The sequence below is a fragment of the Spodoptera frugiperda genome, chromosome 25 (genome assembly GCF_023101765.2).
Source record: "Spodoptera frugiperda isolate SF20-4 chromosome 25, AGI-APGP_CSIRO_Sfru_2.0, whole genome shotgun sequence".
Classification (NCBI taxonomy): Eukaryota; Metazoa; Arthropoda; class Insecta; order Lepidoptera; family Noctuidae; genus Spodoptera; species Spodoptera frugiperda.
In genome coordinates, this window is record NC_064236.1 from 7,048,028 (window position 1) to 7,072,686 (window position 24,659).

A 24,659-nucleotide genomic window follows, 5' to 3' on the forward strand; every position below is an offset into this window, starting at 1 on the left:
AATATGAGCCCCTAACCTGGCTTGAAACTAGTGGACTTCCTCGTCAAATAATAACCATAACATAACTAATTTAGTATGTCTCACGAAAGTTATAAAATCAACTAACAAACATACATAAATTATTATTATAGTATTTACCTACTTATTGGAGTAGATACGATTCAAGCACTGGCTACGATTGCAATCAGTTAATCCCTTTACCGATAATACTTCAGCTTTAATTAATGATGCCAATAGAGACTCCACGATAATACTATGACAATAGTATTATATTATATTAATAATCGTAGTCGTCGCTATGTAGCTGTGTGAGGAAGATGCACAGTTTGAGTATGCGATGTATCGATAGTAGAGAAGCCATCCACAGCACGCATCTTTCCATATAAAAAAACATAGCTAAGTTGAGTCCGTTTCCACCAGTGCTAAGCTATGTGTACCAATGAATATGATTGGTGGAAGTCAAACGTATCCACAGCAACGTTGCATAGCACAACTCTGATAGAAAAACACCAAAATGCATATTCATTTAAATCTAATAGGATTTGGTCTTTCTATAAAATTGCACAGTTTGATCCTTGATATTGACAAATGAAAAAGTTAATAAAAGAACTTATGTCAACCCTGTTCAGTTTTCTACTTCCATCGTGTGTAATAGAAATGCCCCTTGTCTTAGTCCTCTGACCCTCAGGAGGTACATGCCTGCATCGGGCCGCCTCCGCCATAGCCCTCGCGATATCTTACTCTAAATAAGTAGTTTCATTGCAAAAGAGTTTCTATTTCATTGTTGATACTTAGCATTATTTGAACTGGTCGTAGTATTGCTGCTTCAATCGTTGAAATTGTCAAATCGATTCATTGACTGATCAATTGTTGTCAATTAACAAATAGACTACTGGAGAAACGAGCGTAGTTTGTGCGTCAGTGGCTACTGACTGACGCGAAAACAGTAGTCTATCAAATTCTATATACTAAAATTATCATTTTTTTTCCATATTTTCTACAAGTGCTACAATTACGTTAAGTGACATAAAACCAATATGTCATTAATTTTGAGGCGGTACGGAGCTTGTAAAACAAAAACAAATAACACGTCACGCACAAAATGACAAGTACCGAAATATATCGTGTTCTCTTTCCAAATCCAAGTTATTGCCGCCTCTCGAACGATGCGAAATACGAGAAACAAAGGCAGCCTGAAAATGACAGGGACAGAAATATATCGTGATCTTTTTTCTTCTAGTCTAATTATGACCCGGCTTTATTTATAATAAGTATTACAAAATTATGTAATACGTGTTACGTATTTGAACATATCAAAAGTTTTATGCGTTTTTAAATAATACTAACTTCTTTAAGAAAATATGCTTATTATACATGTCGCGGCCAAGTATGTAATTAATGTATTTTTTGTAAGTATCAGAAATAAAAATAAAAAACCTATAAGTACGGTACCTATTATGAATGAATTATCGGAAATTTAGTAAGCACATAACGCGATCAATGAAGTTGAATAATTCCTTTTTGGCATATTCTTTATTTCATTCAAGAAAAGTTTGAGACATTTGTCGGAAACATTGGAGTAGGTATAGCACCAGGGTGAAACTAGAGCGAGCTGTTAGTAATAAATAAATGCGCGCTACATTTTAAGTAAAAGGTTTAATTTTATAAACGGTCTAAACAGGGCGACGGGACTGTAGAAATATGTATGTATACTTATTTGTCCATTCACAATCTATCAACCGGCAAACGGCTGGCGCCGGAGGCCGCATAATATTTACCCTGTCGGGGCTAGGGTTGAAATTGCACACAGCCTTAGGTGTAAGTGAGCAAAGACAGATTAATTAGCATGATTTGCTCAGCTAATAAATTATTATAATATAATCGTTTAACTACAAGAGTAAATATTGAACGGTAATATTGATTCAGCGTTCATTGTCCAGCTATTTATTATACCTAATTGAACAAATTTACCCGAAATATTATTGTAATGTTACGAAACTATGTTGAAGTGTAATTTCAGCATTAAATTATTTATTATTTTACGAAGAGCCTATGGTTTCAGTTTCCATTTAATATTATCACATGATAGTCGGTAAACAAATCGTTGTGGTTTTCTGTGAGTTTAAATTGATTCGTGATTGAATGCAATTACAATGTACCTGCATATTATGTTCAGTTAATTACAGTAAATATATTTTGGGTAATAAACGTAATTCTACGAAGGTATGCCGAGTAAAATATATATTGAATAGCTGAAATTGCATTTATGGTTTCCAACAAAAACATTTGAGGTATACAATGATGCATTTTGTCTGAAATAATATTCATATTACCTACCACGATATTAAACAGAAATTACTAAGACGGATTTAATGAAATGTAGCGATAGTTTTTAGAATTTATGAACTTCCAGTTTAAATAAAATTCTATACTTAAATATTTTTACGAAACTGAATCTCAGAATTACATTACCCTACTTAAGTGTCATTTTCGTATTCGTCGGGTATGATTTTAGGAAACAAATATTCTTTAGCACATGGCTACAAGGGAACAATTATTTATAAAATAATTTTTCTTTATAATATAAACACTCGACTCCTATGAAAAGGATTGGCCACAGAAAGCTCTACAAAGAGATGAGTGGAAGGAGGGTAAGGAGGCCTTTGCCCTGCAGTGGGACGACCATGGCTGAAAAAATAAAAATAAACACTATATTTAAGTGTTCAATATTACAATGTTTATATAAGTTAATTTATTTATAGACGCTGCGCTCGCCGACCACCTATTTCCAGACAAGTTTTGAATCAAGGCTGGATAAGTCTGTATGCAAGTTGCTGCCGCTGTTTAACTGAGTTACAACTTGTTACCTCTGCGGTACAAACTAACCTTTAATACTGAAACGGCAAACTATTTTAGTGTTTTGTTACGCTAACAGACTAACATACACCTTTTCGTGTTGTGTCTGGGACTAATTTGTAATGAAGTTTTGTAGTAAATTATCTGGTCTTTAAGATTTAGTTAAATGTCGTGAATGTATTGGGAATATTGGCTGGTCTAAGTCCAATGTTTCAAAGTCAAAGTCCAATAATTTATTCTAATTAAACCGTAAATACTTAGGTAGTTTTGAAATGTGATCAAATAAAGAAATAAATAATAGTCTGTCAGTCTGTCCGTTAGTGAAGCTAGGTGTCTGGTCCTATAATTGTTTTTCTTTGGCACTTCAAGATACACTTATCCCATTTAGTTTACTATTAAAATGCTAAAACACAGTTTTCTTAACTCACAATATGTTCAATAAAAGACTGATATCTTAATACCATTGAATTCAAGCCATTTTCACCTCGTTAAATAAATCAAAATCAAGAACGATACAGGAAAAATATGCTAAAAACGTATCGCTCTTTTTGTATAATCTGGTATTATTTGCTCGAAATTTTATAAAATCTGATAAAAGTGAATGATATCAAAGGAGGTTCGGGGTTTATTGAAACCCTTAAAATTGTGAGATTGATAATAATATGGCTGGTTCTCTTTCAGTTGATGACGTACTGGGTTACATCTGAGACATAAAATAAATGTTAGGTCTCATTTATCAGTCAATGCAATTTATATTACATCAATACCATTTGTAGTATAAGTGTGGGAGAGTCATGCTTCGATACGAATGGGCCGGCTCAACCGGGGTGATACCACGGCCTCACAGCACGCTTGCGTTGTGTGAATAAGGTTACCGGAGGCCCAATTATCCCCCTTCCCAATCCCCGATTCCGCAACAACCCTTAAATTTCTAACCCCCAAAAGGCCGGCAACGCATTTATAACATAATTTTTAAATTAAACATTTCTTACCATCAGGTTTGCTCGTATTTTGTTCCTATTATCTTGTTCAAATAAATCATTATTTTGTTCCTAAATAACTTACCTATCTTAATTTAAACTGTAATGGCTCCACTCGATTATCTCAAGATGTCTGAGATTCGATTACCAAGAAAGAATTGTTGTGTTTTGCTGTGAATTGTTGTTTTTATTTTTTAAACTTGTCAGTAGTATAAGAATTGAGTTGTACAAATTTATTCACTCCACATTAATATAAATGACTTTATCATTTATTAGTTAAAATTATAACGTTTGCACTTTGTAGTACATAATCAAAAATCAGTACCTAGTATTAACGATTTTAATTAATCTCAAATTAATATCAACGGTGTTGTAATGAAATTTCTATCATAGTTCACAAATTGAAACCTCATTATGAATTTAATCCATTTCTAGTATATTATTATAATTACTGTATATGGCCCAAGTTATAGGACATAGCTGATCAAATAATATACGAAAATATATTGCAGTTTCCATCCAATAAGTATTATAAAGATACACAATGAAGATATTTATTGGAAAGTGCATCATATTCTGTAAGAAATAGAGTCTATTATCTGTGAATGGAGCCCGGAAAATGGCAGGGTATTTCGCTGCCACAATAGGAGCACTATCTTAATAGCTTGAACTAAGTGAATACAATATGTTTATGTATGACAATAGTGCCGGCCTTAATTAGCCTTGGGAAAACAGTCCGCAATCGTATGACTCGCTCATGTAATATGCAAGTTTGATTTATTAGTTATTTTATGTAAACAGGTACATTTTAAAGCAATGTTCGTCTAGCATAACTGCAGTATAGAATTTTTATTCGTAATTTAAAATCCATTGTATTGTAGTTTAAAAAGTTTGTCCATGAATATTTTTGACAGGAAACTAAAAAGTTAGGTGGGTACCGTACAGTAGATATATTGTATTCAAATTGACGCGACTAACTCCCCTGTGTGGGTCCAGTGCGTTCCATTACGTACTCACAACTAACTATACAAAAAATATACATATTCGTTCATTGTCATATTCTTTATTCATAAAAACGTATTATTATTTGTATTTCATTCCTAAAGGACGAGAAACTTGCTTCAAATAGCAACGTTCGCGAATTCTTTTATATGCAACAGCAATTATTATTAAAAAGAAATAGTTCAGTAAGTATAACATCGAAAGCGGTAGAAAAGGTTTTCATTAAAATTTTAAAGATGTGGAATATCTCGTTATCTCCTGTGCATACTTCTCTGTTACTTCAGCACTTGACCTACCAACAGATTTAAATGTTTCTACCGTCTGACATTTTTGCACGCTTTTATTAAATTCTTTTTAAATGTAAGTTTTATTTAATACACTACACTACACATTTTAGAAGTGGAATACCTTTTCTCTTTATGTTTTCTTGATGTAAAGAAAATGTATGTTTTCTACGTAAGCAAAACAAGATGTTTATGTTTCGAAAATTTAATACCATCTAGGTCCCAAGAATACGAGACAGAAACTAATTTTACATTACTATTTCAAAGTAGAAACATGAGTAAACTCTTCAGTCATTTACTTTGCGGAGTATATTGCACTGTAGTGTTGTATATTTACTGTCGCCAAACATAATCTAGTGCTACTAGTTCCACCTTGCAAGTTAAATTGGAAACTGAGAGCTAAATTTTGTAGCTAATGAATAATAAAGGCTAATTCACACGTGACGACGGAGAACCTTCCTTCCTCAGGATAATTAGTGCCAGTTCGGAGATAGGTTCGGCAGTTCTAAACATAAGAACTATTTTAAGCAGAATATTTAATGCCAGGGTATCGACCATTGATTCCTAAACCAGGACATTGAGGTTGTCGTTACTCTCCAGACAGTAGCTTCGAGTACCTATTTTGGTTTCTGATATTTGTGATTCAGGTCGGCCACACGTTGACATGTCTTCGATTATTTTTCCGGCTGCCTTAATTTTTAATGTTTATTTATTCAGAAATATAAATATCGATAATGTAAGATAGAGGATTCAGTGAAGCGTTTATATGTAAATATGTATACCAAAACTTATATTGTTTTCTGATTCTATTTATGTTGTTGTGGGATTTGAAACATAATCATATCTTCTAGACACACACCAGCCAGACTCACATAGCCTACCAAGCTAGACACATATATTCGGTAGGCTTTTGTGGTTCGAAATCAAACTGCACTCGTAGCAGGCAGGAATTGCAGTAGCAAAGGTGAGTAGTTTGCTAACGCATTTTCCACTCATGCAAGACGTTATTGGAAGCTGGGTAAGCCCCACGATGTATGTATATGATCGCTCCACTGCTTCTTACCGCTCCAATGACGCTTATAGTCTGATCCTAAGTTTAATGTTATTGACTCCTTATTTATTCAACTACATTTTATCTACGTATTTACTTTCTTTCTATAAATAAAATGAAGGAAAATCTGTATTGAATTTTTTGTAGTAACCTCCAAAAGTAAATATTTTTACATTTGTATTTTTCTCAAAGGAAATTGGTCTGTATTATTAAGGTACAATCACAATCCCCACTGACAACATCGTACACAAATCAAGCTTCTTTTGACGACTTCAAACGACGAAAATAGAAAACTCTTAGCTTTCTCTTTAAAGTCGTCAATTCAATAATTGAATTAAGTAAGTAATTTTAAAGAATTGGTATGAACAAATGAAAATTATTTATGTCTAGCTTGATGATTCCGTAAACTTGGGGTACCTTTTAAATATCGTTTTAACTTTGAAAATTTTTCCTGTTGGCTACTTGGCTATTTCTAAAATTCATAAAATCATTTACTTAAATTGCAAAGCAATATTATATTATTGGAATGAATTGTACAATATTGCTTTGCTACTTGCGGTACGCTGTAGGCGAACGTCACGAAAAATCGTCGCGACAATTTGTTTCACGTTCTAATATTTTAAATTTCGAAGTGACAGTAACGGCCATATTTATTTGCTTTTTTTAGAGAGGCGGGAAGGTGATAATGTGATCTGATAATTCTGCCTAGATTATTATCAAATCGATTTGAGAAAATATAAAATAGATTCTAAATACATTGAAAATAAATAGATATTGTTATGTACATAATAATAGAATAAATATTCTTTACTTATTCGAATGAATTAAAATTACTTACGTATTAATTTATACATTCACAAAGCAAAAATTTAGCCAAGAATAGTCAACGTAAATAAAATACAGATATTTTTTCGATCAACGTTATTTTTGACGGATACGGTTTGCTTTGTAGTTTATGTATCATTCATTAATTTTATATGATCAAATAATTATATACATGAAAATACTGTTATTTACTTTTCTTATTTTAATACTGTAACTGATGTTAATTTATTTAATCATCCTATAATACGTACATATTTCAAAAAGAATGGAACTTCGTTCCAATCTGGTATCCTAAATGTGATACCTCACTTTTGTTATTTATAATTAGGGATGGGCACTGTGTGTCTGAACTACCTAATTGCCTAGTATTTAATACTAAATAGCCACAAACAGCTATTATGCGCAGCACTTGACTAAATACTGTTCTAATTTCACGGCTTGATTAATCGATATCTACTCTGAATTGAAGCTCGTAATTGACATTACATGATGGGCAGGTCTAGTACTAGTTGTCAAAGGCAGGCATGCCGCCAGGAAACTCGATAATGTCAGGTGTTAATTGTATTTGGTCGTGTTTGAAGCGTCCGCACACTTCGTACAGCGTTCCCGCGACACCTGTGTTACGTCTCTGGTCAAGTGTTTGGCGAATGCATGTATCTGTAAACGATAGAATCAGATATTGGTAGAAGTTTGTTCTTAATATTTAACAATTGTATGTTTCATTGTATTTGTTTTCAATTAATATCATTCACGTAATATTCGAAAGTGGCTCTGTTGTTTGGTGTTTCAACCCTCTAACAAACATTGCCCATATTGTAATCCCCCACAGGCTTAACCCGACTACGCCAATGGATGGATCCATCGGCTTAACATTACCATACGTATCAAACACAGGTACATGTGCATTTGCTTGCCTTAACATTTTGTACGGTACTTAGCAAATCCCCGTATATTCCCCTCTATAACTGTCTATAGAATAATGCATATCCTTCGAATATATGGCGGAGCTATTGGTACTAGAAATTGTCAATACGTAAGCTTGTTAGGAAGACAGCGCAGAAACCAGATATGCTTAAAAATACTAGTCCCATTATTTCAGTACTTTCTATGGATTATATTATTAAAATTGAAATAGTCAGAGTACTACGTTATCCAAGATATGACATTTTATTTGATTCATTGCACAGCGAACATATTTGTCTGATTCAGTCTGAATAAAATGACATGAAAACCATCTTTGCATCTTAGTTCTCTAGGGACCAGTCTGACTAGATTTTCTTCGGTTGATTGTGCACACTTGTTGAGAAATAGATTTTAATATGAAGTGGAACCGAACTAAAAATATACTTCTTGAATCTCGATAAAAATAAATACATATATATTGATATTAAACACCTTATACCCGGCACTGCATTATAATATTTAATATCGAGTGTGAAACTCGAGACGTGGTGGTACCTAGGAACCGCGTCAGTAGATGACGTCAACCATTAAATACTGAATCTTACGAGCTAGGGACGTTTTTCGAGCGGACCAGAACTTTGACATCCGCCCACGGCCCGCCCACGGTGAATATTGTCGGCGATATAAACATGTTAAATTAAAATAAATTGACTTTGTTTGCCATCTCGTTCGAAAGTCTGTTACCAGCGCACTTACTTACAACGAAACTTTTACTCGATTGCCGTATTGGAAGCTTATTATTGAATTTTATTATACAAAGATGAGATTGCTAATAGTTTACCAAGTTTAGATTTGCTACGTAGGATGACGGCAACAGAAATCCTTAGCTTACCGCGTTTATTAATGCAGGTGTTAATTCGCAACGCCTACGTGACAACCATATTTTAGATAGATACTGTTGTATTCAGAGAGATAGATAATGTTTAATCAATATTCTTTTGTAGTGAAATTATATTGAGTTATTCAGAATGTCAGGTCATTTATCAAATTCAGTTACAGCACAAACTGGTCTGTCCAGAGGGAGGTGTTAGAGGGGGACGTTCAATCGAAATGTTCTGCTTTGACTCCGAAATAACTTCGGTCCGAGCAGAGCTCCTTTCAATATTTGCTGTGTCGTGTCGGCCAGAGATTGTCACTTTCATTAAACGGCTCTATGCAGTTTCAATAACGGATTTATCGGTAAACAAGGACGCCCTATATTCTCCATTAACTTTGCACAGGGTGGTAAATTGATCAGGTAATTGGTAAACCGGTCCGTCGATTCAGAGCCGTCAAGGGAAAGGTCAAGCAGGTACAGCCACCTCGGTATTTACGATTCAGTGAATTGCCGTGCGGCTTTGTGCCCCAGCATTGTGGAACTACCATTGTGGTCGGGCCAGCATACGATGCCACGACAGCTCTCACAAAACAATTGTTTGTCCATTTGCACTGTATGACAAGTTCTTTGTTTGTCTTATCACTATGAAATTTTGACTGATTTCTTGGTAACCTTAATAAATATTTTTTAAGCATCAAATGTTACCATGGAAGTGGAGGTATTCTTTATTCAAATTGGTTTGAAAATATTAAACAGGATCTGTATCATAAAAGCAAATTCTTGTTATTCGTACATCAACAAGATAGCAACAACATAATAATGTAACAAGAATCTCCTTAAAATTAATAATTTTCTCAGATTTGCCTTTTCATACAAAGATCATTTCTTGCCAAGCACTTATTTTCTCATGTTTGTTTTTCTCGGACTCATAAAGTTGGAATAAAGTCGGTAGTGTTACTTGAGATCCTTGCTAACGTATTTTGTATAAAATGTATGATATATGGTATAAAATATTGCACTAAAGCAGAGGAAAATACCGTTGACTCCTTGTTAAGTATGTGCATATTTGACTTGGTCCACATTAGCGTCACTTAATACCGGGGAACTGCGGAGTGGCCCCAATGATACGGCAGTGAAGTAGTACGTGCCAAATCGACTAATAGCCAGGCTTTACGTTTAATGGAAATCATGAACCTATGTTAATTAACACGCTTCAGCTTCGCAAATTTGATTTCTGTCGCAAACGAGCACGAGTTATTAATTTAGATTTGTCTATCTTGTGTTGCGAAGCTGAAATTATAATAATATCTGACTATTATTCTTCATTCGTACAACAGTTGTTTCATAAATTCTTGTTAGCATAACGGCATTTAGGTCTAGGGACGAATTCGCCATTTCATTCTGTAGACTAATGAAATTGACTAGTCTTACATGTCTTTTTTAAATGAGAGACTCCTGCCGTAAGCGCTGGTTCTTGTTTTTTAAAACTGAAATTAACGTTTACCTTCATCGTTACTGCTCACAGTGACTGCGGAAAGTCACTTCCTACAGAGAGCAAATCACTTTACCTTTGCACGTGTTCGCGTTTCACGTATTCGTATTCTTTTTGTTACGAAACCGAGCGAGTGGGACTTACAGGAGATTAAAGCATTGCATCGCACACGGAGTGTACTCGATGAGCTTTAGTTGTTGTCATTTATTTTGATGGATAAAAGGAAGAAGCGATGTCCAATGAATAAATCAGTACTTTGTCATTGATACCCAGATTCATATTAGTGAGTTTATTAATATTTGATGAAAGGCGCCATACTATGAATATCAAAGCCGGCGATCCGAGGCTCGTATCATACAACCACTACCGCCCGATGTGCGGTATCACCGATGTTACCTTAGAATATCTACATACCTCACCATCGCAGTGGTCGGATGACCACAATATAATATAATACAGATGCGGGTTTATAATTCCGTTGCATGTATTGTTACTAGTTACTCCAACCAACTTACCTACTCTTGTCATTAGAGAAACGGTCCATTTATCAATCAATACGTTAAGCACTAAAACGTTTATCTACTCGTACCTAATGAATAAACTAATTGTGAATGGCGGCTACGTCCCGTTCGGATGTCACCAACTTGGAAGTCTAATGAAAAACGCGGTCAGCCCTGTATAGTGTATACCCGCGTATACGTACTTTGTTCGTTCATTTGTTATGCATGGCCGCGTAGCTGCGTACCAACCTTCGACCCGATCGGTTTTATCATTTATTTTAAACGCGTTAACTGAAACAAAATTCGATTGCATCCGTTTATTCATTGAAAGCCTTTTCTCGTTTGTTGTGTTACTAACCGTATCACATTTTATTGGATCAATGATAAAGAACACGAGATATACTGTATAATACACCTATCGGAGTTACTTTCAACTCAACGTCAAGTTTCGGTTTATTCAAAACCTTAACTTTTGAACTGAATTGAAAATGGTTACCACGAGGCAACTCCTTTTAAGAAAATATGTAGTTTTTGAGAGAACATCGTGAACATCAAAGTAGGTACTTCCAAAAACAAAGCCAAGAGCTGCGAATCAATACTCGAGCCTTAGACTAATTAATTTTATGAGTCGTATTTGTAATGAACTACGAGTCTCACAATATTTACATGAAATGTAGGCCGAGGTAGTCGCCTATGTATGTTGTAATTAAAGTTAAATTAAGGCCCTGTCTTCAACGGAATGAATACAAATACTTTTGTCAGTTTATTACTTTTGTCTAGAGAGACATGAACAAAGATAAAATAGTTGAATAAATGCAAATTATGTTAATAGTATTCTGTGCTTTCAATCAAGTTGAAATGTTTGTGTCACGAGGCTGACTTGCGAATTCTGGTTGGTATGAATTTAGCCGACCTGCTTTGTCCATCAGGCATTGGCTATTTCCCGTTCTACCTATTTCATCTGGCTGAAAGCAATTCTCTATTCCTGGTATAAACCAGGCCATTTTACTAACTGTTTTTGCCATAGGAAGTGTAAAGTGATTGTTACTTATTCTTTTTTTAGTGACATGTTTACTTATATTCGTTAGTCGACATTCTCGGGAATATGACAATAAAAGTATATTTTTCGAAATTTTCATTGTATCGTTTCAGGGAACATGCAATCAACTCTCCACGTTGTTCGGGCATGTAATAAAGAAGAGCGAAATTTCGTTTTATATTAAAGTAGTAGAAAGAATGGAAACGTGTGAAGTTTTTTGCTGAACATGTACGAGATTTAATTACTAGGTCGGGTCACTCGCATAGAGTGAGCCAAAATTACATTCCATTGACGAAGCGTCACTCGTCCGTCGGTGTGAGCAAACTTTCAATCAAAGTAATTTTATTATACCGTAGTGCTTGAATAACAAAAAAATCTGAAAATAAATCTGTCATTTACGTAACCTCTCTATAGGACACAGCGGATGATGTAAAACAAGAACGATTCTCAGTATCTATTATGTACACCTGTAATCCAATAGTGACAAACAAACAAATGGCGAACCTTAATTATATAATATAATATAATTTTATTATTCACTGTTACGTTGGTTTTATAGAAACTATCAGTACCAATATTTGCAGGTAAGATAATTAAGACGGATTGATCTGAAATACTAAAAACGTATGAATCCACCACGTACCACCAATTCACCATATGAAAATTGTTAGTTAATTGAAGTTCCGGCTTAACGTGGTACTTACCATCGGTGGGGGTGGTCTGTTGGCTGGAATTGATCCGCGGTCGTTCTTCCCCGGCGGCGATGTGCTTAGCCGTCCGGCGAGCGACCGGCCGCAAATCCGTCTCCACGTCACTCCCCTCCTCCTCTTCATAGCTGTATTCCATTTCTGTAATATAATGTCATGTTAATATCAAGCTTTGGAACTTTTTAATCAGGGACTGTTATATGTTAACGTGTAAAAAAGTTCTTTGTAAATATTCTGAGGGATATTTTAAGAGGGTTTTGCCGTAACAAATATTTAAGTGTAACAAATTAGTTGCCTATCAATATCAGATATCACAAATGGAGTGATAATTCATATTTATTAGATTTATATTTTTTTGTCTGTAAATAACTGACCTGGGATATAGATTTCGTCATTCGTAATACTAATGAAAATAACAATACAAGTTTGAGCGAATAATGCATTGGATACCGGCCTCTTGCGCCTTTCTTGTAGATTTATAGATAAACCGTATACAGGCATTCATAGAAAATACGATATAGCTATCTCATCCCGATTTCTTACATTTATACGCTTAGCATACCAAATATTTTTGTATTGAAGACGTACAAAGAATATTCCTAGAACAACTTACTACGTTTTGTAAAACGAAATAACAAACTTGCTAAAACAAAACAACAGTATGTCCCCGCAATCCTAGAAAGCTATTTTACGAAATTGACATTCCCATTCCATGAAATGGCAGTTGAAAACTGCTAACTGATTGGCAATCAGAGCAATGGTAAGCCACCGCACCGTTGTCAGTCGTGTTTTAGGTTTTCCGTACCCGCCCGCATTGGTTGTCATGTCAAAGACTTCTGTACAGCGCCGACGGGCCAACCATGGCCGACCTAAGCTCCCTTATTGATTGATCTGTTCATCACTATTCCCGACCGTTGTTCTCTAAATCCAAATACTAAATCTTTACTTACTATAAAACGTATTGGTTTACATTTTATTGATATTTTGCGAAGAAAATGCTTGCGATTTTCGACTTGAGATCTTAAAATTTGTTGGTTTTTTTTGTATATGGAAATTTGAACCACATAAATAGCATGAACCATATTTTTATATGTTACTTTGGCGTAAGTCGTTAATAGTAATCACTATAGCTTACTGAGTGATATATAATTAATTGCTCAATGCGAGGATCATTTTATGATTAGAGTAGTGGTGAGCATATCAAGAGTACCGAGCGTTAGCTCGTTGGTCAGCTTTAGAGAAAGGATATAATCCGCACGCCGTTCGTCCGCGGTTCTCCTAAATGGATGACATTATACATATTGTCCACAATAATTTTATTTGATGGTGAAGTAGAACATACGTATGTGTATGTGCCAGCTATTAAAATGGCTAACTAAGTCAGTTGGAAATGGAGAAGAGTGAAGGTATCTATAGTTTCTTTAAAAAAAATGTTGGCCCTTCATGATTACCATTGACACGGGGCCAACGGTAACAGCTAGGTTTTAATCCTTGTTTTGCCGTATTGGTACAATCGAATGAATTCTGTTTACGTGTATAACTACGGACACGTACGTGCGTATGTGTGAGGACACGATCGAGCATTGCCTTCACCTCGACCTCATGTGTTGGAACGCATTGCACTTGCGGTTTACGGTTCACGTTCTTTAGTTATAGATTCCATTTCAAGTATCTACTGAAACCCTATAAAAATATTGAAGGTATTATCAGGTAAGCTTCTGTTGGGTTCTTTATCCAAAGTATACGTTTTACAATAACTTCTTATTAATTACAACAAACGACTTTTCTAAATGGTTGTCACAGAAAAATATTTTACGACTTCATGACCGTCGTTTAAATTTAATGAGACTGGATTTAATGGAGCATCCATGAAAGAAAATACGTTGATTATAGCGTGGTCAAGCTATCCTGAAAAATAAAGTTAGCCCTACATAAATTACCAAAATGCTGAACATTTACATAAAATTATAACGGTAGTCTACAGACCAAACATCAACCTAGTTACGGACCAATAAAGAACATTTTCTTAACTGACTTGAGAAAACGTTGGAAGTTCTACAATCTTGAACTATTTGCTATCAATAGATGATGTACCAAGGACAAAACCACCTGTTACATCTTTGACTTTCTCTTTCGCATTTCTTGTTGGTATTGGAACTACAAAAATGCGACAAAGTTTCTATTTCCACTTTAAAATGCTCGAAACGACATTTCTTGTTTAAGATGTGCTGAGATACAAATAAAGATTAAACGATTCCTGTTTGAGATTTTTATGTTGTTACAAATTGAATGATAATGTGTTAATTTGCTTAATGATTATTTTTTATTAAAATTGTAAACATGTTTATCAGAAATCGGTAATGGTACATAACTTAAATACTTATTTATCCTACAAATATGCGTGGGTGCAGCAACATTATTTGTACTTGATGTTTTTTTTTTTTTGTAAAGATCTGATTTGCTAGACCTAGACAAAATAAAACTATATTAGAAAACACTTTTAAAATTATTGTGACTTGATTTTAAAATGGTTTCACCTTTCCACCCACTAACTATTGTTTTTGAATAACAGTCTTAGTTAAGTAGCTCGCTTTTAACGTAAACGTGGGTTGCATTTCATTCCAACGCGACGAAACATGAAATATTAATATAATTTCGCGGTCTAAGGATGCACTCAAATGGATTAACTCGAGAACACTTGCGCTGCACCTCAGCAAATTGTGAGTATTGTGAGTAACATCGGCCTCAATAACGTAAGAAGCTTTAAAATCGTCAGGTCGGTAGATACCGTCTGCACCAGAATCGTCCCAATTTTTCAATGTCATCAGGAAGGCTTAACGTCGTAAAGGCTATTGTGGACGGTATCGACTTTTCTACCACAATTCAATAAAGCAAATCAGAGCTCTCGACCGGAGCAGCTTTCGTCGTTTACCTGATATTTTATCGATATAATCCTTAGAATACTTGTAAAACTGCAGTGTTTGATTTCGCTTTTGTGCTCGTATCTTCTTATATTTTAGAAATGTTGTAGAATTGGTTCATATAAATATTATTTTTCATTTTTAGAGGCTGTGAGGTGCTTATAGTACCTATTGGCCTTTTTGCGCCGTGTATACTTTTAGGTATTTTATTTCATATTAATTATTTATGTTTATTCTTTTTTTATTGGTGCAAATAAAGCTGTTTTTCTTTCTAAACCGTATTCTAAATTCTAAACCGTAAAACATAAAATTGGTAAAAATTTTTTTAGCTACGTTTTGTTTTTTTAGTTGCAGAAAATCTGCATTTATTTCGTATATTTGAAAAGCGTGTTTGAATTTTCACGCACGGTTGGTCGCGTACTGTGTACAGTTGTTTATGTAAATATTAGACATGCGAGTTTTCCACATCCTTTATTCATTGTTGACATAATCTATTTTCTTGTATATGACTAGCGACCCGACCTAGTCTCGCTCGCGTTCTATTTGCCGACTTCCCCCGTGAACTTTCTATACTTATTTTTATATTATAAACCTTGTCGTCGACTAGAAGGAAGACTGCAACAGATTTATTATTTTTGTTGCAGTTCATATTGGTAATTTTCTAGGGCAATGAGATTAGTTTTTACCGACTTCACAAAAAGGAGGAGGTACTATGTTCGGCTGTTTGTATGTTTTTTTTTTTTGTATGTTTGTTCATCGAATACTCCGTCAATTGTCGATGGATTTTCAAAATTCTTTTTTTGTTCGAAAGTAGATTGTTCTGAGGTGGTCCCATTGTCACCAAGTTAGGATCTGATGATGGGATCTTAGAGAAATCGAGGGAACTCCTCAAATATTATAGGGAACTATGTAGTGATTTTGGTATATTCATCTGGAATTGAAGCATTTACAGTCAAAAAGTAACCTTTGAAGAGGTGGAACTGATGAAGAAGACTAGAAATGGCCAATGGAACTTCATACTCACATAGAAATCACAATAAAGTTATACTCCGTCAATTGTCTACGGATTTTCAAAATTCTTTTTTGTTCGAAAGTAGATAGTTCTGAGGTGGTCCCATTGTCACAAAGTTAGGATCTGATGATGGTATCTTAGAGAAATCGAGGGAACTCCTCAAATATTATAGGGAACTATGTAGTGATTTTGGTATATTCGTCTAGAATTGAAGCATTTACAGTCAAAAAGTAACCTTTGAAGAGGTGGAACTGATGAAGAAGACCAGAAATGGCCAATGGAACTTCATACTCACATAGAAATAATAATGAAGTTAATTAACGGCGCGTTCCAATAAACTACCGATCGGTAAATTTGCTTACGAGCCGTAGAATTTTGACACATTTTGTATGGAGCTTATGTCAAAATTCTACGGCTCGTAAGCAAATTTACCGATCAGTAGTTTATTGGAACGCGCCGTAAGTGACTGTGACAATACAAATAAATAAAGTAGTTATTGAGATAGAGAATTTTAACCGACTTTTTTAGTTGCGATACTGAGTATCGCAACTAAAAAGTGTGAAATAAAATACTTTTTACAAAAAAATAAACCGACTTCACTAAAAAAGTTAAAAATAACTTTAATTTCGGAAGTCGGTGTAACAAACAAATAATACCGAGAAACATCGACTTCCGAAAGTAAAAAGTATTTTATTTTTTTAAGGTATAAATAACGGAACTTATATTAAGGTGTATTAGTATTTATAGGCGCTGACAAAAGTTTAGTTGACCCTACCTACCTTTTTGGTTAAACTTCGAAATACATTCTTCATGGTTTAACTGGGTTTAATTTTATTTGTATTTAATGACATAAACCTAATCCCATGATACCTAGACAATTTTTTTGAGTAAAATGAGAACATAATTATTATTTCCTTTATTATCGTAATGAGGATGACGATACGCGACGTCATTAATGCGTTAATTTTGTTTCTGTGCCATTGTAATTGTAAAATCTGTTTGTCATGCCCATGAGTAAGTTGCTAGCGCTCGACGAACGCGCTCTTGTTTCGATTTCTTTAAACGTAAAGCAAACTCGTACCTAGGATACTGTAGTGATAAGAGGGGAAAGTATAGTTTTATTGCAATAAAATACAAGCGCCACTCATAACATATCTAGTGGAAAGTTAAATTTTTCATCCTTATGCAATATTTTAGTATACGCAATAACGATAACCCCGTAGAACCCACAAGTTATTCCAATATAATAATAAAGAAATACGAACATTATTGCATCTTGACAATATCAAAGGCTGAGACACAAGTGAGAGCTTATTGTAGTGGCTTATGGTACTGTAGTACGCCATGTCATGTAGCTATTTATATATTAGAATATTTTTACGTTAACACAAGATCTACGATATGGAAAATCTTTGTGTTTTCCATGAAATTATTGAAATATTGTTTACTTCATTCAAAGAAGGATTCATTTTATGGAAATATAATTTACTGTTGATCAAGGAAATCCTCTTATCCTGTTCCTTAATCTGATCTTATTAGATTTACACATGGAACTCTCAAAGAAGAATTTACCTGCTTAGAGGTTCGTGCTAAAACGAAATTATTTCAACGGTTATCAATTTTTGACGCTCCATTAGCCCGTTACGTACTAGTGTACCATTATTCGCGAACTAATGTATATAATTCATGATATCCGTTACTCAATTTACTTTCAGTCATAAGGCGAGGGTGGCGAGGGCGGAATCGGGGTGGCCAAACGACGAAAATCGATCATGATTCACGAACACCAACTCCGCTTACGATTCGTGAAATGAGACATTGTAGATCCGTGTTACCTCGAACAGATAGAATTTCTGACACATCTCTGTGGTGGTGTAGTGATTTTTTGGCAATTAGGTAGTGAAGAAAGTACTTGACTTGTAAATCTGGGGACATTGAAATCCTACTTACTCTGAGCTTCATGCTTTACATAAAGGTTAGCGTCAACATTGTCATGGTCCATACTATATTTAAAGATTCCATGCTATGTTTTCTGTAGTCATTTCGCTTCTTAAAGCTGCAGACAGTGAATTTCATCATCGACAAGTGCAACTATTTTCCCCAATTTAATTAAACACCATTTTCGTCCGGCATTTTGGCAGCACATGACCATTTCGTAGTTTTGGCCCAAATTGCTGTAGTCAATAAATAAGATTCGACATTTCATGTCGAGTAATCAGTTCTCCATTAATAACTTGACTTAATTTAACATCGTTGGTGTTGTGAAACTTTTTTTTTGTATCTGATCACTTGTATGAACTGTCATTAATCATTATTGTCACCTGCTAATGAAGATTGATGATTTTTTTCCGGGTGTTTCCGACCTCAACACGAATGTTTCGACTTTCTTCGTAATTATCGTTAGTGCGATTGCATGTGACTTGCGGGGCCAGTTTTCTGTTTGTGTGTATTCTAGGATTATATTAATGGTTGTTAATGGTTGAAAGGCTAATTGATCTAAGTGATTTTTTTTACGATATTAATTTACATATATACATATTCGGAATCAATCATCCGAATTTTTCTCCATCAAATGATCGCAAAAAATGTCTCTTAGATCAATTTGCCTTTCAACTGTCGATATACGTAATATTATTATGTCATTGTGGATATTAATGATATGGGATATGTTTATAAACAGGAATATATTTTAGTTTTGGTAACTAGTAACTATGCAATATTGACTGGGTGTAAATATTATGTGTGTGGAAATGTCTATTCTTTTCTATAGACTATTTAAATTCCAGTAGAAGTTAGAATAGATAAATATGTCCCGATACTCAATAAATCATCTGGATGAGGCCGCGATAAGCCGGGCGAGCAGCTTGTCATAAAATGCGCTAACTGAGGTTAGTCTGTCGGAAACCGGAATTTATATCCAAACATTCGGAACTAAAATATTATGTTGCATGTTGTATGTTGTATGCAGTATCTAGTAAAAACATTCCTACAATATTTTTTTTTTATATCTGGTACCTATTACTCAATGCTTGTGTCAAACGTATCAATTTCTATCCCGCTTTTTCCCTTTTGATAATAAAACTTGTTATAACAGAATTGTAATCACACGGACAAGTTTATTTACTTATGTAGCACTTGAGTTGTCAGTGTTGTCACCCCACAGGTACGCGACCCCATATAAATTGGATAGGGTTGTTACCGACGCCTTCTAGCAATCCACTCGAGCCAATAAACGAAAAAAAACATGTCTGTAAATTGTTAAATCACCACGAGTTGACGTCAATGACCTAATTTGGACCTTACATGGGAATAATAATATATGTCCAAATACTCAAACGCTACTCAATTTTAAGACGCTCTCAAAACTAGTTCTATCCTTAACAATTCTTTATAAAATGACAGAGATAGCACGATATTTAAGTACAACTTAAAATTGAGTAGCATTTCAGTATTCGGGCGATAGACATCTTATTACTGTAGTAAAAGCAGTACCTACCTAACTTAATATCTATTTTAGTCATAGCTATAATAAACATCAATATAGAATCCTCCCCCTTCATAAAATAAAAGTCAGAACAATTCATACAAAATACATATGTCGCGTATGGTTGCGGTTAGCGGTCGCGTGGCCGAAGTTACGGTCTCGCCTCGCCTCGCTCCGAAACTGTAATGTCCCCGTCACGGGGTATAGCTCGCTCACTACTTGTTGCCTAAGGATTCCTACACTTGTGTTGAATGCACCTGTTAGCGAAAACCTAGCTAAGCAGATTATGCCATGTGACATGTGATGATCAATACATTTCAAAACCGAGAACGCCACTTATCGATTCTTTAAGCTTATAGCTGTTCCATTTTAAAAGTGATCATGCGAAGGCCGCCCGGAGGACACGGTGGAACACACGGTTGCGGTCTGCCCTGCGTGGGCTGAACATGAATCTTTCTCCGTATATTAATTTTAACAAACGAGTTAAGTTAAAGTGCACTTAAGAGGCAGTATACAATTAATTATAATGTGCGAGGAAAACGTTTCTTTCACTATATAAAATATGCGTTTTGACTGCGGTTGCCAATGTGGTTCTTAATCCGTTAGTGACTAGATTTAGACATTAAATTAAAAGAAACATAGAGTTTAGTCCGTCTAATTAATAATAATAATTAACAGTAGCAGCGTCGTATGTCGCGAAATGCTGCTCATCAATACGAGCCTCTAGTACGGCTTGAAACTAGTCGAGTTTCTCTTCAAACAGTTACGTGAGTAAGCCGATAACATAATAATTAATTTAGTATGTCTCACGAATGTTATAATAAAACCGAAGTTCGTTAATTTATCAACTTCTGTATAAAAAGTAATATTTGACCAATGTAACAAAAATATACCGTATTTCGATACAGGCTTATGATATTAAAAATAAAAAACATTTCACTTAAATATTCGCGTCCCAAAAGCTATACAAATAAACTGCTCTCTTTTGAAGCACTGCAATGGATTCTGTTTACCTACTAGTGTATAAACGGTGACAGTTTTAACAGAAAAATAAATAAAAACATACGTTTTTATTCAAAGGTAGGCGAAAAGGTACTATGTTCTTGATTGATTTTATCTGTACAACTGTAATACCAATTTCTATGAAGAGCTTTAATATTTTTTGAATGAAATGAAAGCAAGTAATACGTACAAATATTTTTTTATGTTTAACGGTTTTCATAGGGTAGTAAGTTATGGGAAAAAATATTATATGTATTATATTGTAGGGTTATCAAGATTAAGATAGTGTAACCAAATATCAGATCGATCTGTCGTAAAGAAGGGGTTGAATTCTAGTTACTGCGCTTGACCCAAACAAGCCAAGCGAAATAAAACAGTTTAATAATATAGAATGTTAATACTCTCATATCTTCAGTTGTATATAAGCCAACAGATTATTACAAACCCATAATCATTAATCTATTTCTATAAGTTATCTTCTAACAACATGTCCAAATACCCGAAGATAAGACGACATTTTATTTACTTTTTTAGCTAAAATTTTTAACGGCCATCCTCTCTTTGATGTCACACAGATAATAATCTTTATCTCTATCCATCTTCGAGTGCTTATTAATCCGCCATTTTGTTGTCATGCGCACTTTGACTAAGAGGATTTGAATACTAAAATGAAACGGGATTATAGAAAATTAATATTAAGAAAGGATTAATATTTTCATAATAACTATCTTGAGACATAGGTACTAAATTAACTAAAAATAATGGTTTACGCTCACGTTTAAGAGTGTGACTCGAAACTAGTTGAGCTTTTCTCAATATATTTACATCAGGAAACAGTGTTTTTTATTAAGAAAGTATTACTAAATAGCACAATTATATTTGTATGTAATGTGGTGTTAGCTCTATATATTTCTGGAACATCTCCTTCAGGGATTGAAGCTCAGTAGTAGGTATACTGAATAGTTAATTTCGTTTGTTGCTGTAGTTTAGAGCCTTTGATGTTGTTATGTCTACTCGACTGGCTTGTTTGAAGTTGTTTCAGATAGTCCATACCATACGTGATTCGGCAAAAACCTGTTCAACTTTGTCTTGTTTATCGTTTTTCCAACATTTTTGATACCCTTTTCTACTCGTATATCAGACAGTAACCGTTTCATTGAAAAACTCAGCGCACTTTTGGTGTTAATGTTCGTCTCTCGTTTTGGAAAATATTTGGTAAAGGACACCAATTGTTACGAATTCGTCGGATAGTTGTTTTTGTATAGGTCCTATCTAAATAATAAAGTAAATAAACACATGTTTTAACCGCTAGCGGTGCGACCACGCTATTTGTTGGATCGTTTTATTTTTTACCAGCTCCGACGCTTTATGTTTACTTTTAACGTAAAATAAAATTGAATATAAAAGTGTAGCACCGCTCTGTTATACATTTTTGATTTATTTATCGTTTAAAAACCGTTTTGTCACCTAGCCCAATGTTTCGTAGAATGGCCCGAACTATGATGAAACAGCAACTTCGTAGTCTGTTTTATAAAGTTGTCGGAATCAACGGCACTTTGTTGGTCTCCAAACTTCGCAACGGCTTGAATTGCTCGTTTCAACTTTAGTGTTCTAACACGCGGACCTCAATACCTATATTTCTCCAGACAAAACTTATTTAAGAAGAATGGGCCAAGATTTCAAGTATTGTTATAAATACAAAGTTCGTTAGGTACGTTTTGACACCTAAACCGCTTAGGGTAGGTACTTTTTTTGATGACGGAGAAGACCTTGGAATGCCGCCTAACTTTTTGGGGAGAAAAACTAGGGAGTTTGGGATCCTCACCTCAGTAGATCCACCCAGATGGTCACATTTACATCTTAGCGACACCTCTAGAAAGTCACATCTTTTTTTACTATACTTTTCTGAATAACAATTTTGATTTGAAAAATGATTTGTATCCGTATTTTTCAATATTGGTCAGGGGCAGGGGCCATAGTCCCCATAGTTAACCGGTTAACTATTCCACAGCCACCCACACCCATATCCCTGATCATTTTTTTTACCATATCTCACAATAGTCTTGCATCAGCCGGGGATTGTCCTTTGGTGTACTTCCATAGTGCATACAGGGATAATTATTTAGAGTAAAATTGTTCAACGGGCCTCTGCGATCGGCCCCTCGTAAAAGGTCCGGGACCCTGTGGTCCCGTGATTATGTAAGGAATAATAATAAATAACCTTTATTGTACACCTTTAAATAAATTAAGCATAATTTAACAATAAATATAGGTAGTAATTTTTAATTGAAACGATCCATGTTCTGACAAAACACTTTTTGGCAAGAATTCAATTAAGAGATCACTTAATTAATATACGTGTCTAATTTTAGCCCACTGTGTTAAATATAGTAACAAAGGAACCGAGCATTCGGGCCGTACCTATGTCCAGCCAGGCAGCCACTCGTTACTTAGTGTGTCACGGTCGATTATGCCAGTTATATTTAAAGTCCCGCCTTGGAAATTAGCACAGCTACTAATTGAAATGCCAGTGGCAATTAGCAAAACTCTGCAAACAATCGGCTCGCTCCCAAACGATTTAGTATTTTCGTTTGATCTTAAACTGAATTATTTGAAGTTAATATTACTAGTTGTGAAGCCTGTAGGGTTCAGAATTTATTAATTATGGGAGAGGAAGATCTACTTTCACCAACAAGGCATACCGTAAAACGAGGTGAATAGAATTCGAGGGGTGAATAGAAACAGAAGAGGGGTGAATAATTGTTAGGAAAATGTTCTAAAATCTATTCACCCCATACCTGTGTCTATTGGCCTTTCGAATTCTATTCACCCTATTTTACCTTACTTACATACTTTTTGCTTTTTTTTAATCTTGGCTCTACTCTAGAGTTGCTTCTGTGTAGAGGCTCAAATTGGTTTTGGTTCTAAGAAAACTCCCTGCCATAAGTAGTATGATATACCTTATTTTTGTAGCATCAAAACAGCTACCGACTTGAAGCACTTGTTTTTCTGTATCCGAAGCCGCTAGCTAAAATAGCGCGTTTTGTATCAGATCAGTGTATTTTGTTAACTCAGCTAGTAAAATATTTGTGCAAAGAGAAAATCAATACATACAGGATGTTTGGAAAGCAACATTTCAGTGGCTCCTACTTAAACTATCGTATGTTTGAGAAGTCAACAGGGTAGTAGTATTAAAATAAGTATTTTAAAATATTTTGTCGGTTTTTAGTTTTAAGATTGGCCACAGAAAGCTTTACGAAGAGACGATTGGAAGGAGGGTAGGGAGGCCTTTGCTCTGCAGTGGGACGACCATGGCTGATAATAATGATAATTAAGTTTTCGTCACCCGTAAAGAATGAAATATGCACCTATTTCAATGACTTTGCACTAAGTATGAAATGAATAATTAAATAAAATCTCAGCTTTTAACAACCCAATCACTAATAGCAAGTAGTACTGCGATGGATGTATGCTGTTTTAGTTCATTCCGAATACTAGTGTCAGAGCTGACTGAGTGCCGACGTAATCCTTTAATATCTTTCACAGACGGCCACCAGAACACACGTGCAAACCAATTACCGATTTTCATATCGGACAAATGTCATGATGTTTCACATGTTACCGTGGGCATCTCTTTGTGTTGCTAAATCCTTTCTGTGTTTAACAAAAAAATGGTGACATCAATATTCTGTTTCCAAAAATCATTTTAATTGGTACCGATAAC

The 24,659-nt window shown here is 34.7% G+C and overlaps 1 protein-coding gene and 1 long non-coding RNA gene across 5 annotated transcripts in view; one reads left to right on the plus strand and one right to left on the minus strand.

The window, feature by feature from the left end:
* Positions 1-24,659, plus strand: part of LOC118261815 (uncharacterized) — a 123,330-nt gene that overhangs the window by 68,181 nt on the left and 30,490 nt on the right. The window lies entirely within an intron of this gene.
* The window catches only part of LOC118282310 (uncharacterized), a 122,098-nt gene that overhangs the window by 67,605 nt on the left and 29,834 nt on the right, over positions 1-24,659 (minus strand). For all 4 annotated transcript variants that reach the window (XM_035572706.2, XM_035603529.2, XM_035603454.2 and 1 more), the window contains exon 2: positions 12,514-12,657. In XM_035572706.2, coding sequence (XP_035428599.2) covers positions 12,514-12,657 — 144 coding nt within the window. The remainder of the gene's footprint in view (positions 1-12,513; positions 12,658-24,659) is intronic.